Genomic DNA, 18,272 nt, shown 5'->3' with positions numbered 1-18,272 from the left:
CAAACACTTGTTTCATTGTTTTAACTTGCTATCCTTGCTCTATGTTTTTATTTGTGTAGCACAATGCAGGGCTTGACATTTACTTTCAAATCCACTTGTCACGTGGGACTAGTGCTCTAAAATGTAACTTTTTTTCCAACCAAAAATTTACTTTTCAAGATCTATAAATGTGACTTTATAAGTATAATATGTAAGTTTTCAGAAATTTTACAAGATATACACAGCAGCATTAAAGGTTAGTGTCTCTTTATGTTGTTCTTTAATTTTTAACTCTACTGGCCGAAGGCCTGAAGAGCTTATGTCATGGCGTGGTTTCCGTTGTCCGTCTGTGCGTGCGTTAGACTTTTTCTTGTTTACGCGTTTAAGTCCAAAGTTTTCATCCGATTCTTTTCAAACTTGTTCAGTGTCTTTATATTAATGAGGACTCAAACCCTATAAAAAATGGGTGACATCAGAGTAAAAAGTCCAGAATTATCTCCCCTTGAATTTGAGAAAAATGGGAAATAAGGCTTGTTTACGCAATAAAGTCCACAGTTTTCATCCAATCATTTCCCAACTTGCACAGTGTCTTTATCTGAATGATGAGTCAAACCCTATTGAAAATGAGCAATATCGGAGTTATAAGTCAAGAATTATCTCCCCTTGAATTTGAGAAAAAAATGAAAATCTTTAACATTTGCCATAACTTTTGCAATATTGAAGATAGCAACTTCATATTTGGCATGCATGTGTATCTCATGGAGCTGCACATTATGAGTGGGGAAAGGTCAAGGTCATCCTTCAAGGTCAAAGGTAAAAAAAAAATCAAAGCGGTGCTGAAGGGGACATAGTGTTTCCAACAAACATATTTCTTGTTTGTTTACATATAAAGTTCTATCCTTTTGAAACTTCAACGGATGTTGTATATCATCTAGGGCCAGAACCCCATTGAGAGTGAAGAAAATTTGTCCAACTTATTGTTGGAAAGGAGCCATTTGTAGTTTAAATTTTACGTTTCTTCTTGTTTATGCGATAAATTTCACATTTTGGGTCTTTTTATTTAAAACTTACTCAGATTGTTTTATACTATCAAGGGCTTGAGCCCTATTGATTCCAGCCAGTAGAGCGATTCAGGCCCTCATAGGCCTCTTGTTCAATCTTTTAGCCTAAACAAATTATGTAAAATGACTGGCATTGCAATCTTTCAATTAACCCTTTTCCCCATAAGAAGCAAAGTGAAAATGGCTTTTGCAACCAGCATAAAACCAGAACAGCCTGCGAGTTTTATGCTGTTTGCTGCTCATAAGTACATGTATCTAAGCGTTGGAAATGAAGCCTTGTACACTTGAATCTATAGTAAGAAAGATCTTAAATTAAATATAACTTTCTTAAGGACTACAAATGCTTCAAAATACGTATCTAAGTGGTAAAGGATTAACATTTATTAAACATGATCACAACAATATTACCATTGCCATATAGGCATTAATAATTTTACAAACAATTATTGTGCATTACTAGCATATTCGTTGTAAACAATCAAAACTGAATATAACTTAGCAATGAGTGTCAACTGTAAACAATTTTTATTTAATCAGACTAAATAACCACAGGCAAGAATAATGTTATGAAATAAAATACAAGGGACTTACCTGCAACAGTGTTGTCAATTAAACTATGCAACTTATCTCCCTTGTCATCATTACAATATAATTTTGAAATTTTGGGATATGTAGCGCTTTGTAGTTTTATTGTCAATATAAAATTTTGTTAAAAAAATCCAGCAAAATTATTGGATTTTTTCGCTAGTTTATTTGAGAAAAGAAGACCTTAAATTGTTCACTTTTTCTGTCTTACAAGCAGATAATTTGTTAATGCTCAAAACCTATATTTTGGTTGCTCCGGACAATTGGACAACCATTAATACTTAGCCATATTATGTATGTTATTTAGGAATTTCCTCCTGGTTGTCACTGCTCTCCATGTATATCTGGATTCTCATATTCTTCACCAGACCTCACAAGGTGAGTTTTATTTATTTTCAAATCTATTTATTTTTGCTTAAATTCATTGAAAGCTATCCGTTTTATTTAAATTTTCATTCCATATACATGTTTTGAAAAAAAAATCAACACCATTTTCAAATATCTTTGTTGTGTTCTGTGTACTGCTGTTTTCACTAATTTTTATTGTAACATTCTGAGCAGGGCAATTTCATCAAGGTTTGGACAAACAATATTGTATACCATGGTTCGATCGTTTTTATAACTTAATATTGTCTACCAATTATCTACCCTACAAGATTTCGGCAGGGTAAAGTGGCGTAAAATTTACAAGCAAATAACTAATGATAAAAATAGGATTTGATCATATGATTTTGTACCTGGAAAGTTGATGCCACACTTTGAATGATGTCAGCTTAACGTAGTTTAAAAAACTTTGCAATTTGTATGTTTTTTAGCTCACCTGATAACAACGTGCTCATGGTGAGCGTTTGTGATTGCCTTTTGCTGGTCGTGCAATGTCCCTCATGAACATTTGCCTTGTTAACACTCTTGATTTCACATTTATTGTCCAATGTTCATGAACCTTGGTCAGATCATTCATCCTAATATACATGTAATATTGAACAAATTTGAAACTGGGTCATGTGAGGTCAAAAACTGTGTCACTAGGTCATAGAAAAAGCTTGTTAACACTCTAGATTCTAGTTGAATCTTAATGGAACTTTGTCAGATCATTTTGTTTTGGTATGATTTGGCAAATGGTTCTGGTTCCATTGAAAACATGGCTGTCTGCATGGGGACAGGCATGTTTTCCTTATATGGCTATAGTCAAACCTTGTTAGAAGTCATATTTATTATCCAAGCTTCATGAAACTTAGTCAGAACATTTATTAAAATGATTTCTCTGCTGAGATAAAATATGGTCAGGTTCGTTCACAAACATGGCTGCCAGGGGGCGGGGCAGTTTTCCTTATATGGTTACATGGAAGCTTTGTAAACACTATTGGCCACATTTATTAGCCAATCTTCAAGATTGAAACTGGGTCATGTGAGCTTAAAAACTATATGACTAGATTAAATATTTTAAAAAATGTAATAATCTGGACGTGACTTTTTTGTCAAACTTTCATGAACCTATGTCAGGACATTTTTTCTATTGTTATCTCGTCCAAGTTAAAATCTTAAAATGTGCCTCAAAATGATATATTTATGTTTCATGAACAACTTTCATTATTTTGAACTCCAACTTTTAGTTTAGTTCTTCAGCTCTCAGGTGAATTAGAAAATAAAAGTACGTGTAAAGCATTCAACTTTCATTCAAACTTTGGTAATTTGCCCCACTGCTTTTTTTATTAAGTTTCATTGTAACGTTCTATGAACTATTATATTTCCTTAATTTGCAGTTACATTCTATGTTATGCTTTTCAATTAGTTTCGTTGTTGTTTTCTATTTTTGTACTGCTCTTTTCAATAAGTTTTGTTGTTACTTTCTATGAACTTCTCTTTCCACTTAGTTTCGTTGATACATTTTATGTTATGCTCTTTTTACTACATTTGGTTGTAACATTCAATGCACTGTTCTTTTCTCTAAGTTTTGTTGTTACGTTGTATGCACTACTTTTCTCACTAAGTTTAATTGTTATATTCAATGCACTACTTTTCTCACTAAGTTTTGTTGTTACATTCTATACACTACTCTTTACTTAACATTGGTTGCCCCACAGGAGGAAAGGTTCCTGTTCCCCATCTACCCCCTTTTTTCGGTTGGAGGAGCCGTATCCATTGACTACATTCAGGTATTTTCTGCAGTACTTATTGCAACAAGATGGCGCTGTTGGTAAATTAAAAAATGATTGGTTACCTGTGCATTTATCTCTGTTAAAATCACTTGTACAATTGAAGTTAAAAGATTGTTCTTCAGTTTAAACATTTACTCCATATACATCATTACATCCATTGAAAATACTTTTTTTATTTATCCTGTGTTTGATGGAAATAGTTTGATTTTATATTATTTAATTTGATGTTTTGAGTCAGTCAGTTGGTCTGATTGTTAAGCAAGCTACTTATGAAATTTAATTAAAACTTCAAGTATGTCAAGAATAAGCAATTAACTGTTTTATTTTCAGTGGTAATGAGTTATTTGTCCTTAAACATAGCTGACAAAGTGTTATAGGATATTCTTTGAGAGACATACTAGCCCTTAACACTTTTCTGTTTTAATCAAAATGTTTGCAGCTAAAGTCATTGAAATGACAAATCCATGTCCTCTACTTGTTTTAAACTATTTATTTTAGCTTGATTGCCTCAAAAGCCTAAGGCTTATTTGAAACGCTCTCAAGTCCGTTTCCTGGGACTACAACCAGTTCTTGGTGTCTATGGGTTAGATCTAAAGAATGCTCTCACAATGGGGAGCAAACCGGTGACCTACTGATTGTTAGGCGTGCACCATATCCACTATGCCATGGCGACTCTTCTCCTAAGTCTTACAAACTCATTGATTATGCAAACAAATAAACTGCATATTTGAGGAATTGCTAGATGGTTGATGAGGTGTAATCATATTGAATAAGATAAGTGTTTATGTAGAGAGAAGTTTATTTAGCAAGGCTCAGAAAACGAATTTCCTTGTTTTAAATGCTTATCTGGTATTCTATTTATCTTTTCATTGGTTTACCTTTTCTGTGTTTATCTCAAGCAAAGCGTGATAAAAAGGCAGAACATAAATCAGATGATTTTACACAAAAAAAGACATTTGCATCATTATACTACATTTAACAGCTTTATCCCAGCGATGCTGAAATAAAGTGTTGTTTCCAGGTGTTTTTATGCCCCCGGATCGAAAGATCGGGGGTAAATTGTTTTTCGCCTGTCTGTCTGTCACTGTGTCAGTCAGTCAGTCATTCATTCTGTGTGTCCCAAAACATTAACCTTGGTCATAACTTTTGCAATATTGATGATAGCAACTTGATATTTGGCATGCATGTGTATCTCATGGAGATGCACATTTTGAGTGGTGAAAGGTCACGGTCATCCTTCAAGGTCAAAGGTCAAAAAATAAAATAAAAGCGGCGCATTAGGGGGCATGGTGTTTCTGACAAACACATCTCTTGTTTTTTTCACATATATATATAAGAATCTTTTACAAATCATGAGCGTATCATCCACAGAAATGGTACAATCATCTGTTCATGAAGCGAGCGCGTGGCCACTATGCAGAGAAGACCAGCTGGATATCTGTGTTCCTCTGCATCTTCTTCTCTCTCATGAGTGTCTCAAGGATAGTGGCTGTATACCAAGGTGGGTGTCATAGTCTCCAGGATAGTGGCTGTTTACCAGGGTGGGTGTCATAGTCTCGTGATAGTGGCTGTATACCAGGGTGGGTATCAGTCTCCAGGATAGTGACTGTATACCAGAGTAGGTGTCATAGTCTCCAGGAGTGGCTGTATACCAAGGTGGGTGTCATAGTCTCCAGGATAGTGGCTGTATACCAGGGTGGGTGTCATAGTCTCCAGGATAGTGGCTGTATACCAGAGTGGGTGTCATAGTCTCCAGGATAGTGGCTGTATACCAGAGTGGGTGTCATAGTGGCTGTATACCAGGGTGGGTGTCATAGTCTCCAGGAGAGTGGCTGTATACCAGGGTGGGTGTCATAGTCTCGTGATAGTGGCTGTATACCAGGGTGGGTGTCATAGTCTCCAGGATAGTGGCTGTATACCAGGGTGGGTGTCATAGTGTCGTGAAAGTGGCTGTATACCAGGGTTGGTGTCATAGTCTCCAGGATAGTGGCTGTATACCAGGGTGGGGGTCATAGTCTCCAGGATAGTGGCTGTATACCAGGGTGGGTGTCATAGTCTCCAGGATAGTGGCTGTATACCAGGGTGGGTGTCATAGTCTCCAGGATAGTGGCTGTATACTAGGGTGGGTGTCATAGTCTCCAGGATAGTGGCTGTATACCAGGGTGGGGGTCATAGTCTCCAGGATAGTGGCTGTATACTAGGGTGGGTGTCATAGTCTCCAGGATAGTGGCTGTATACCAGGGTGGGTGTCATAGTCTCGTGATAGTGGCTGTATACCAGGGTTGGTGTCATAGTCTCCAGGATAGTGGCTGTATACCAGGGTGGGGGTCATAGTCTCCAGGATAGTGGCTGTATACTAGGGTGGGTGTCATAGTCTCCAGGATAGTGGCTGTATACCAGGGTGGGGGTCATAGTGGCTGTATACCAAGGTGGGTGTCATAGTCTCCAGGATAGTGGCTGTATACCAGGGTGGGTGTCATAGTCTCGTGATAGTGGCTGTATACCAGGGTTGGTGTCATAGTCTCCAGGATAGTGGCTGTATACCAGGGTGGGTGTCATAGTCTCGTGATCGTGGCTGTATACCAGGGTGGGTGTCATAGTCTCCAGGATAGTGGCTGTATACCAGAGTGGGTGTCATAGTGGCTGTATACCAAGGTGGGTGTCATAGTCTCCAGGATAGTGGCTGTATACCAGGGTGGGTGTCATAGTCTCCAGGATAGTGGCTGTATACCAGGGTGGGTGTCATAGTCTCCAGGATAGTGGCTGTATACCAGGGTGGGTGTCATAGTGGCTGTATACCAGGGTGGGTGTCATAGTCTCCAGGATAGTGGCTGTATACCAGGGTGGGTGTCATAGTGGCTGTATACCAGGGTGAATGTCATAGTTCTTAAATAATTTTGCCAAAACCAACTTTTTTTATGCAAAAAATACCAAAAATACCATTAATGTGAAAATGTTCTCCTTGTTTAGCCTGTACAGACTCCGAAGGCTAGTCTGGGATGATACTTTAAGCACTTGCATTAAGCCCAGTTTTTTTTAGATAGAGGCTCATTCTTCTGAGCTCACCTGAGGCACCTCTGAGAAAACAGATCAACTGAGTTAATTCATTGGGTCTCATAAAGCGATTGATATTTAACTTTGATCCATTCAGTAAGCTGGTTATTTTACAACTTAGCAGGGCTGGTTTTGCTTAGCATTAATTGTAAAAAAAATTGGTCCAAATTCAAATCATCTCAAAAATTCAGAAAATCTATATATTCTTTATAAGTTGTAATTCTTTGTAATTCAAACCACAATTCAGCTTCATAGTCAATATCTGTTAGTTTTTGGATGATTCTCTTGTTGTTAGGTTACCACGCCCCACTGGACATGTTTGTTGAACTCAACAAGATTGCCAACGACCCCGCGGTTCACACCCTGCCCTCTGACCGGCCCGTGAACCTGTGTGTGGGCAAGGAGTGGTACCGCTTCCCAAGTAGCTTCTTTCTGCCTGGACCCAAGTGAGTAGTCCTGGGGCCATAATTGATTAAGATTACAAGTAAAATCTTAACATTATATGAAATGTTTAGAACCAGACCTAAGTGTCTTTTCCTGGGGCCATCATTAATAAAGATTACAAGTAAAATCTTATGTGAAATGTTTTGAACCTGACCCTAGCAAATTGTCTTGGGGCCATATTTGGGTCGCAATCTGGGAAAACAGGGCTTAATGAATGTGCATAAAGTGTCGTCTCAGATTAGCCTGTGCAGGACAAAACTTCCTATCCGTACTGAATTTTCGCTAAAAAGACAAAATGCAATAAAATCAGAAAGAGTCTTCCATGATAAGAGTGTGCAGAATGCATAAAGCTCAGTTTTCCTAGAGTGTGTCCCTATTAGTAAAAGATATCAAGCAAAATCTCAAATAATGTGAAGTGTTTTGACCCAGACCCAAGCCGGTTTTCCCAGGGCTATGAAGATCCCTGTGAAAATTAACTTATTTATACCAGATGTATTAAGAATTATTTTGTGCCAAGTCAGCATAAGGTAGATAAGGCATTAAGAGTTGTGATGGAGGCTTTGCATTGAAATTACCATAGGTATGTAGCTTGTATACTGACCTTGCTTGTGATTCCAGAGTTATTTGAATTGCTGTTATTTACAGTTGGAACCTCCAGTTTCTGAAGTCAGAGTTCGAGGGTCAGCTCCCCAAGCCATACCAGTCTACATCGGACGGGACGAGAATCATCCCCTCTGAGATGAACGACATGAACAAGGAGGAACCCTCCAGATATGTAGGTCATAGTGCTGAATACATGCCATAGCCATGGGAACATCAAAGTTCTAAATGCATGCTATATAGCTATGTGTATGTCATAGCCCTGAATTGCATTTTATAGCTGTATGTATGTTGTAGTGCTGAATGTATGTAAAAGCTGTTTATGTCATAGTTCAAACAACTGGTTACAGATAGGTGTATGTCATATTGCTGAATGTATGTCTTAGCTAGGCATATATCATGGCACTTATTGCATTTTATAGCTATGTGTATTTCATAGCACTAAGTGCTTGCTATAGCTATGTGTATTTCATAGCACTAAGTGCATGCTATACCTATGTGTATTTTATATGACTACATGTAAATGCATGCTATACCTATGTGATCTAAATGGATTTTATAGCTAAGATTATGTCCAAGTGCTGAACGCATGTTAAATTAATGCGTACATAATAGTTCTGATTGCATGACATAGCTATGCATTTGTCGCTGCACTAAATGCAGGAAATTGCTATTTGAACGGATTTTGAGGTGTCTGGTCCATGAAGAATCATGAGTTCATTATAAGCCTATACAAGTAACATGTTTAACCAATTAAAATTAACACTAAAAAACTACAAGCATTTTCACTGGTGAATATTTTGAGTTGAGACTGAGTGTAGCACTAATAGCATCAGTAGTCTTATTTCTTTCCCACTCAGAAGCAAATTATAAATAGCTATATGCAATCAGCATAAAACCAGAACAGTCTGAGTATCTCGCAGTCTGTTCAGGTTTTATGCCGGTTGCTGCTCCTCTGTATCCAATGGTAGGAAATAAAGCCTTTAAATCTTGAATCTAGTAGGAAAAGACTGCAATGTTATTAGATTTTCTAAGGGACTACAAACGTGTCAAAGTGCATATCTGAGTGGTAAAGGGTTGAGTTAATGTTTGATTGCTATTGAAGGTGAATGTGTCAGGTAAATGTGTCATTGCTATTGAAGGTGAATGTATCAAGTCAATTGTTGATTGTTATTGAAGGTGAACATAGCAAGTCAATTTGATTGCTATTGAAGGTGAATGTATCAAGTTAATGTTTGATTGCTATTGAAGGTGAATGTATCAAGTTAATGTTTGATTGCTGTTGAAGGTGAATGTATCAAGTTAATGTTTGATTGCTATTGAAGGTGAATATATCAAGTTAATGTTTGATTGCTATTGAAAGTGAATGTATCAAGTTAATGTTTGATTGCTATTGAAGGTGAATGTATCAAGTTAATGTTTGATTGCTATTGAAGGTGAATGTATCAAGTCAATGTTTGATTGCTATTGAAGGTGAATGTATCAAGTTAATGTTTGATTGCTATTGAAGGTGAATGTATCAAGTCAATGTTTGATTGCTATTGAAGGTGAATGTATCAAGTCAATGTTTGATTGCTATTGAATGTGAATGTATCAAGTCAATGTTTGATTGTTATTGAAGGTGAATGTATCAAGTCAATGTTTGATTGCTATTGAAGGTGAATGTATCAAGTCAATGTTTGATTGCTATTGAATGTGAATGTATCAAGTCAATGATTGATTGCTATTGAAGGTGAATGTATCAAGTTAATGTTTGATTGTTATTTAAGATGAATGTATCAAGTTAATGTTTGATTGCTATTGAAGGTGAATGTATCAAGTTAATGTTTGATTGCTATTGAAGGTGAATGTATCAAGTTAATGTTTGATTGCTATTGAAGGTGAATGTATCAAGTTAATGTTTGATTGTTATTGAAGGTGAATGTATCAAGTTAATGTTTGATTGCTATTGAAGGTGAATGTATCAAGTCAATGTTTGATTGCTATTGACGGTGAATGTATCAAGTCAATGTTTGATTGCTATTGAAGGTGAATGTATCAAGTTAATGTTTGATTGCTATTGAAGGTGAGTGTATCAAGTCAATGTTTGATTGCTATTGAAGGTGAATGTATCAAGTCAATGTTTGATTGCTATTGAATGTGAATGTATCAAGTTAATGTTTGATTGCTATTGAAGGTGAATGTATCAAGTCAATGTTTGATTGCTATTGAAGGTGAATGTATCAAGTCAATGTTTGATTGCTATTGAAGGTGAATGTATCAAGTCAATGTTTGATTGCTATTGAATGTAAAATGTATCAAGTTAATGTTTGATTGTTATTGAAGGTGAATGTATCAAGTCAATGTTTGATTGCTATTGAAGGTGAATGTATCAAGTCAATGTTTGATTGCTATTGAAGGTGAATGTATCAAGTCAATGTTTGATTGCTATTGAATGTGAATGTATCAAGTTAATGTTTGATTGTTATTGAAGGTGAATGTATCAAGTTAATGTTTGATTGCTATTGAAGGTGAATGTATCAAGTTAATGTTTGATTGTTATTGAAGGTGAACATATTAAGTCAATTTGATTGCTATTGAAGGTGAATGTATCAAGTTAATGTTTGATTGCTATTGAAGGTGAATGTATCAAGTCAATGTTTGATTGCTATTGAAGGTGAATGTATCAAGTTAATGTTTGATTGCTATTGAAGGTGAATGTATCAAGTCAATGTTTGATTGCTATTGAAGGTGAATGTATCAAGTCAATGTTTGATTGCTATTGAATGTGAATGTATCAAGTCAATGTTTGATTGTTATTGAAGGTGAATGTATCAAGTCAATGTTTGATTGCTATTGAAGGTGAATGTATCAAGTCAATGTTTGATTGATATTGAATGTGAATGTATCAAGTCAATGATTGATTGCTATTGAAGGTGAATGTATCAAGTTAATGTTTGATTGTTATTGAAGATGAATGTATCAAGTTAATGTTTGATTGCTATTGAAGGTGAATGTATCAAGTTAATGTTTGATTGCTATTGAAGGTGAATGTATCAAGTTAATGTTTGATTGCTATTGAAGGTGAATGTATCAAGTTAATGTTTGATTGTTATTGAAGGTGAATGTATCAAGTTAATGTTTGATTGCTATTGAAGGTGAATGTATCAAGTCAATGTTTGATTGCTATTGACGGTGAATGTATCAAGTCAATGTTTGATTGCTATTGAAGGTGAATGTATCAAGTTAATGTTTGATTGCTATTGAAGGTGAGTGTATCAAGTCAATGTTTGATTGCTATTGAAGGTGAATGTATCAAGTCAATGTTTGATTGCTATTGAATGTGAATGTATCAAGTTAATGTTTGATTGCTATTGAAGGTGAATGTATCAAGTCAATGTTTGATTGCTATTGAAGGTGAATGTATCAAGTCAATGTTTGATTGCTATTGAAGGTGAATGTATCAAGTCAATGTTTGATTGCTATTAAATGTAAATGTATCAAGTTAATGTTTGATTGTTATTGAAGGTGAATGTATCAAGTCAATGTTTGATTGCTATTGAAGGTGAATGTATCAAGTCAATGTTTGATTGCTATTGAAGGTGAATGTATCAAGTCAATGTTTGATTGCTATTGAATGTGAATGTATCAAGTTAATGTTTGATTGTTATTGAAGGTGAATGTATCAAGTTAATGTTTGATTGCTATTGAAGGTGAATGTATCAAGTTAATGTTTGATTGTTATTGAAGGTGAACATATTAAGTCAATTTGATTGCTATTGAAGGTGAATGTATCAAGTTAATGTTTGATTGCTATTGAAGGTGAATGTATCAAGTTAATGTTTGATTGCTATTGAAGGTGAATGTATCAAGTTAATGTTTGATTGCTATTGAATGAGGTCGTATCAAGTCAATTGTTGATTGCTATTGAAGGTGAACATATCAAGTCAATTTGATTGCTATTGAAGGTGAATGTATCAAGTCAATTGTTGATTGTTATTGAAGGTGAACATATCAAGTCAATTTGATTGCTATTGAAGGTGAATGTATCAAGTCAATTGTTGATTGTTATTGAAGGTGAACATATCAAGTCAATTTGATTGCTATTGAAAGTGAATGTATCAAGTTCAGCTTGATTGCTCTTGAAGGTAAACGTGTCTCGCTGTCATTACCTGGTGGACCTGGACTTGCCTACAGAGGCACAGCACGAGCCTCGCTACTCCCAGGACACTGAGGACTGGTCTGTACTGGTCTCCATTCCGTTCCTTGACGCAGCAAGGTAAGTTTTTATGAATCTGATAGGGTTACATATCGCAGTTAGGCTTTCCCTAAGTCCGTCTGGCCATCCAGCATTCTGTTTCCCAAAGTTTTTTTCCTTAATGCTGTGAGATATTTACTTGATTTTTGGTATTTGAGTCTACCTGCATACAGATCAAGTTTTAGTTTTGTTCTGCTCCATTTATTTTCACTACAATAACAGTTGTCCGAACGTATTTGCTAATTTCTTGCAGATATTTATCTGATTTTTGTTGTATGAGTCTATCTACATGACTTACAGATCAAGTTTTAGTTTTGTTCTGGTCCATAGTTCTTTGACAAAGTTACTGGCCTTGGACTTTTTTCTCTTAAATAACACTTTCCCTGATTTGTTTGTGGAACGTTTTCAGATATTTACCTGACTTTTGGTGTGTGAGTCTACCTCCATGACTGTCAGATCAGGGTTGAGTTTGTTTACCTATGTGTAGTTTTTAGACAAAAGTGGAATTATGGGCATCTGTGCCCTATGACAAATCTTGTTTTTTGTGATGTTTGATCCTCTGTTTAACCTAAAGACTTCCCTGCCCATATCCTGTTCATTGTTTTTTTGACAATATCTGTAAGACCTGGACATTTGCCCCAACATTTTCCAACTCCTTATTTTGAAAATCTTAACATTAACCCACTCCTTATTTGGAAGACTAAGACATTAGCCTTTACATTAGCTCACTCCTTGTTTTGAAAATCCAGACAATTACCTGGACGTTTGCTGGTTCTTAATTTTCATGACCTATATAGTCCCTGAATTTAATTGTATAAGCCGCCTCCTTTTATTAACTATTGTTACCCACTCTGAGTTGAAAAATATTTCAATTATAATTGTGATAACCCTTACCATTGTTATTGAAATACATTTTTAAAAAGGAGGCAAAAGCATAGCACCATATTCTGCATACTTACAATTATGTGATCACTATTTCAAATACTTCCACAGCGTATTTTCTGCACAGCGAGTTTATTGTCTCTGTCATTAAAATTATGGAAATTGGAATGCCGAAAGAGAATAAAAAATTTCTGTTTAAGGCTTTATTTTGCATTTAGTCCAGAAATTGTAAATACTGTACAAACATTTTTAGCTCATCTATTTTTTGAAAAAAAATGAGCTATTGTCATCACCTTGGCGTCGGCGTCTACGTTCGGTTAAGTTTTGTGTTTAGGTCCACTTTTCTCATTAAGTATCAAAGCTATTGCATTCAAACTTGGTACACTTACTTACTATCATGAGGGGACGAGGCAGGCAAAGTTAAATAACTCTGGCATGCATTTTGACAGAATTATGTGCCCTTTTTAGCTTGACTATTATATATGAAATATATATAGTGGAGCTATCCTACTCACCCCGGCGTTCTGTTCCCTGACGTGCCATAAGCGTGCAAATGTTAAAATTTTCGTACTACCCCAATTATTTTCATTGTCCATTGCCCCCCCCCCCCAAACAAAGTTGTGTAACTCTGACTGGCATTTTGAAAGAATTATGGCCCCTTTATACTTAGAAAATTGAAAATGTCTTTAAGTTTTGTGTGTTGGTCCACTTTACTCCTAAAGTATCATAAGTATTGCTTTCAGACTCGGAACACTCGCTAACTATCATAAGGGGACTGTACATGACAAGTTGCATAACTCTGGTTGTCATTTTGACGGAATTATGGCCCTTTTTTGACTTAGTAAATTTGAATATATGGTTAAATTTTGTGTTTACATCCACTTTACTTCTAAAGTATTAAGGCTATTGCTTTCAAACTTCAAATACGTTCATACTATCATGAAGGTACTGTACCTGGCAAGTTGAATTTTACCTTGACCTTTGAATGACATTGACTCTTAAGGTCAAATAACTAAATTTTGCTAAAATTGCCATGACTTCGTTATCTATGATCAGATTTGATTGATACTTTGACAAAACAACTCTTACCTGACTTATCACAATAGACTCCACCCAAACCATCCCCCATCCCCCCCAAATCCCCCCCAAAAAAAGTATTTTATTTTTTTTATTTTTGAAAGATCATCTTATAAATCATCTTATAAACCCTCCAATTTTTTTATTTATTTTTTTTTGCATTTTTATTTCTTATTTTTGTAAGATAATGTTATAAATGACCACACACCCACACTATACACCACTCTCCACCCCACACCTCAATCCTTTTTGATTGAAGTATTAAGATAGGTCCCTTCACCCTTAAAATGAAAAATAGATGAGCGGTCTGCAACCGCAAGGCGGTGCTCTTGTTTTTCATTGGCATAAAATTTTAGGGTTAAAAAAAAGACTGTCGTGAACATGTTTATTCGTGGATTTCTGACTTTGGATCAAAAGATGAATTTGCGTTGGTTATTTTCCAACTTGTTTGCTTTAAATTCCTTGATTGGTTAACCCATGAAATCAATGAAAATTAATTTGCCACTAATCATCATGATTTTACAGTTTGTGATTTTATGAGGGATTATATCTAGGGACTTCAAAAATGAGGAGGAGGAATAAGGGCTGAAGAGCTTTTGTTTTGATACCAGTCTTATTAGTTCTTTTAGCATTACAATTCCTTTTTTGCAGTTTATTATTAATCAGTTATACTCCAGATTGTTCAAGTATTGTTACACTATTGTTCGATCAATTTGCAGTGCTGTATGCATAATACTCTAATGATGATAGGTACCTTTATACAATGTTCATAAATAGTATGTCTTGACCCTTCTATTGCCAATCTTGTGTGTGTTATTGCAGGTCACATCGGGTGTTTCGTGCATTTTACATTCCATTTATATCTAGTCAATATTGCGTATATGAAAACTACAATCTTCTGAAGACCAAGCGAACAAAGAAGCCAGGAAAGCTCAGGACCAAGAGATAACATTAGAGACACATAGAAATGTTTATATGCAAGCCTTATTATAGTGACTGTCTTAATCAGATGTATCCATTTTGTTTTATGTCATGAATTTCCATATAAGTTTCAAACATTATCCAAACGCTGACCTGTTTGCACTGGGGTGTAATTTTTATGGCCCCAGCACGTAATGATGCCGATAGGCGTATGGCTATTGGGCTGTCTGTTCTTAAGTCCGTGCATCAGAGGTGAACCCTTAATAAAGTGAATAATGCTTCTTACAAAACCACGATACTTGCCTCTTATTTTTTAACACAAAAAACATACATACCTACAAAACCCTTACTAATTTTTGTCCTTGACATTGATTTACTTTTGGCCTTGGACGAATTCAAAAGGTCCAAATTATTGGTACATTGTATATTCAAAATCACATATAAAGTCTTACATCATTACTGTTTTCTATAAAGCTTTGATGATGGCATAGATATGGTTTATGAACACTCTCAACACATCCACATCTGTTGACCTCATTTTGACCTTGACAATGACCTTCTTTTGTACTTTTTCAGTAGGTCGTAATTCTGATTAACCCATTTATGCCCAGTGGACTCTCCCATCCTTGTAAATTGGATCAATTTATTTCCAAAATTAGGGATGTCTAGTTTATTTATTTCTATATTTAGAATATTGCTTACTACAATTCCTTTAAGCAAACAGCGTAGACCCAGATGAGACGCTACATCATGCGGCGTCTCATCTGGGTCTACGCTGTTTGCAATGTCCTTTTTTCAGGACGCTAGGCATGAATGGGTAAAAGTTCACTAAATATAAATACTCTTTACTAAAAGGCTTGAATAGATACTTCCATTCAACACTAATCACACCCCCAACACCTTGGCATTATTTTGGCCTTGACTTTTACATTATTTTGCACCAAGACTTATTCAAATGGGACAATTGATCAATACTGAAAAAGCTTTCAACTTTTGTTAAATGCAGCATCTTGTTTTCACCTTTAATTGTCCATAACTTTACAGATTTTTAAAAAATTAAACAGTTTTGGTAAAAGCAGTTATGTGGGCAGGCTTTTTCCTTCCCCTGAGATGCCAATGTGCATGAGTAGCTTAAACAAAGACAACAACATTGGTGCGTATGTTATCGTAATCTCTGTACAGTGTCTGTACAGAACAAGTTAACGAATTTCTCTGCTGAAAGTTTAAGTATTTTTTTATGTGAAACACATGCACATAATAAACTGAATAAAAAATGGGAAGAATTTTAGTAAATTTTTGCAAACAGATTTTTTGATTTTTTCTTCTGAGCTATAACATGATTATACATATATTTTTGATAAAGAAGATTGTGTTCAATTTGTTAAGGGGATAATGCAATTGTGTTTTTATACCCCTTTAGGAGGGCATATAGTAATCGCACTGTCTGTCCGTCCATCTGTCCTTCTGTCTGTCCGTCACACTTTGCATTTAGGTTTCAAAAAATGCTCATAACTTCTATGTGGCTTCAGATGTAACCTTCATATTTGATGCATGTGTATATGGACAAGGCCTTTCCATACGCACACAAATTTTGACCCCTGTGACCTTGACCTTGAACTTAGGGTCCGCGTTTAGGTTTCAAAATCTGCGTTCAGGTTTTGAAAAATGCTCATAACTTCTATCAAAGTGTTTTAAGGGGGCATGTCATCCTATGGAGACAGCTCTTGTTTAATTATAATATGACTTCCGTTTATTTATTTGATAGAAAGTTTTTTCCATTAATAATCATGTGTTTTAATACAGTGCCATTTAACTGATTTAAGCGTACCTGTTGAAATGCACAATATGAGCTTTATGACAGCCTTTTTTCTGTCTGTATTATCAGTATTGCATCTCTTCCATAAACTTTTCTTTCAAACAACATAACCTCCTTAACTTCTGAGCAGAAAGATCTCAAGATATGTCATTAAGTGATCATATGTTAAACCTATAATAGATCAGGTAATTATAAACATACCTGTATTTTGTATGCCATGTTTTTCTGATGTTTCAATAGATGTTTATTATGTTTACTGTGCTAAAATGTGTTTTTGGGAAGGTATTCATGATGCTACAATAAAGCCTTATTATCGATTGGTCATTATCGGCTCGGGTACTACTTAAATGTACCCCGGGTACTCTTTAGTATACTTTCATGTACCCTGGGTTTGGAAAATATACTAACACGTACCTGGCCAATTTAGACTGAACCAGAGTATTATATCCGCCCGAAACCTAATGTCGTAAAAGGGGCTACAGAATACGAAACAAAATTCTATTTGAACAAAAACCTGCCTTTACATGCTTTTTGAGCAGGAATTTATATAATATAGAGGCGATTTTACAGAATGTTGACAAATATGAACATAATTAATCTGAAAAAAAAGCTGACAATAACAAATTTCATGTTAGGATTTCTGGTAGGTTTCAGTATATTCCGTGTATGGGGTACATTAAAGTATACTTAAAGAGTACCTGGGGTATGTTTAAGTAGTACCCGAGCCAACAATGAACAATCAAGCGTTACTTATGGCTATCCTTACTTTAGAGGCACTTCAAAGACATTGTCTTATTGCATTTTATATACCAAATCTGTTCACAGAACTTGGAAATGCTAAATGGTCATTCATTCAAAAAGTATTATTTTTTAAATTAAACTATACAGGTATCAGCTGAAGAGTTGATGAATATGGTGATTTTAAAAGTTGCTTGGAAGACTTCCCTGAGCACTTTTGTGAATTCCGACCCAGGTAGTTATTTTTATGGCCCCCTTCGATGAAGAGGGGGTATATTTCTTTGCTCATGTCGGTCGGTCTGTCCACCAGGTGGTTGTCAGATGATAACTCAAGAACGCTTACGCCTAGGATCATGAAACTTCATAGGTACATTGATCATGACTCGCAGATGACCCCTATTGATTTTGAGGTCACTTGGTCAAAGGTCAAGGTCACGGTGACCCGAAATAGTAAAATGGTTTTTGGATGATAACTCAAGAACGCATAAGCCTAGGATCATAAAACTTCATAGGTAGATTGATCATGACTTGCAGATGACCCCTATTGATTTTCAGGTCACTAGGTCAAAGGTCAAGGTCATAGTGACCCTAAATAGTAAAATGGTTTCCGGATGATAACTCAAGAACGCATACGCCTAGGATCATGAAACATCAACGTTAGATAGATCATGACTCGCAGATGACCCCTATAGATTTTGAGGTCACTAGGTCAAAGGTCA

At 35.7% G+C, this 18,272-nt stretch overlaps 1 protein-coding gene across 3 annotated transcripts in view; it reads left to right on the top strand.

Annotated features, from left to right (window-relative positions):
* Positions 1-17,851, top strand: part of LOC127834070 (alpha-1,2-mannosyltransferase ALG9-like) — a 30,570-nt gene extending 12,719 nt beyond the window's left edge. For 2 of the 3 annotated variants that reach the window (XM_052359651.1, XM_052359649.1), the window contains 8 exons: positions 203-235; positions 1,933-2,003; positions 3,710-3,781; positions 5,156-5,285; positions 7,134-7,284; positions 7,928-8,057; positions 12,010-12,140; positions 14,901-17,851. In XM_052359651.1, coding sequence (XP_052215611.1) covers positions 203-235; positions 1,933-2,003; positions 3,710-3,781; positions 5,156-5,285; positions 7,134-7,284; positions 7,928-8,057; positions 12,010-12,140; positions 14,901-15,027 — 845 coding nt within the window. In that variant the 3' untranslated portion in view covers positions 15,028-17,851. The remainder of the gene's footprint in view (positions 1-202; positions 236-1,932; positions 2,004-3,709; positions 3,782-5,155; positions 5,286-7,133; positions 7,285-7,927; positions 8,058-12,009; positions 12,141-14,900) is intronic. The other variant, XM_052359650.1, reaches the window with a different exon arrangement.
* The last annotated feature ends 421 nt before the right edge of the window (positions 17,852-18,272 follow it).

The sequence above is a fragment of the Dreissena polymorpha genome, chromosome 6 (genome assembly GCF_020536995.1).
Source record: "Dreissena polymorpha isolate Duluth1 chromosome 6, UMN_Dpol_1.0, whole genome shotgun sequence".
Taxonomy (NCBI): domain Eukaryota; kingdom Metazoa; phylum Mollusca; class Bivalvia; order Myida; family Dreissenidae; genus Dreissena; species Dreissena polymorpha.
This window is presented reverse-complemented; position numbering and strand designations above follow the sequence as displayed.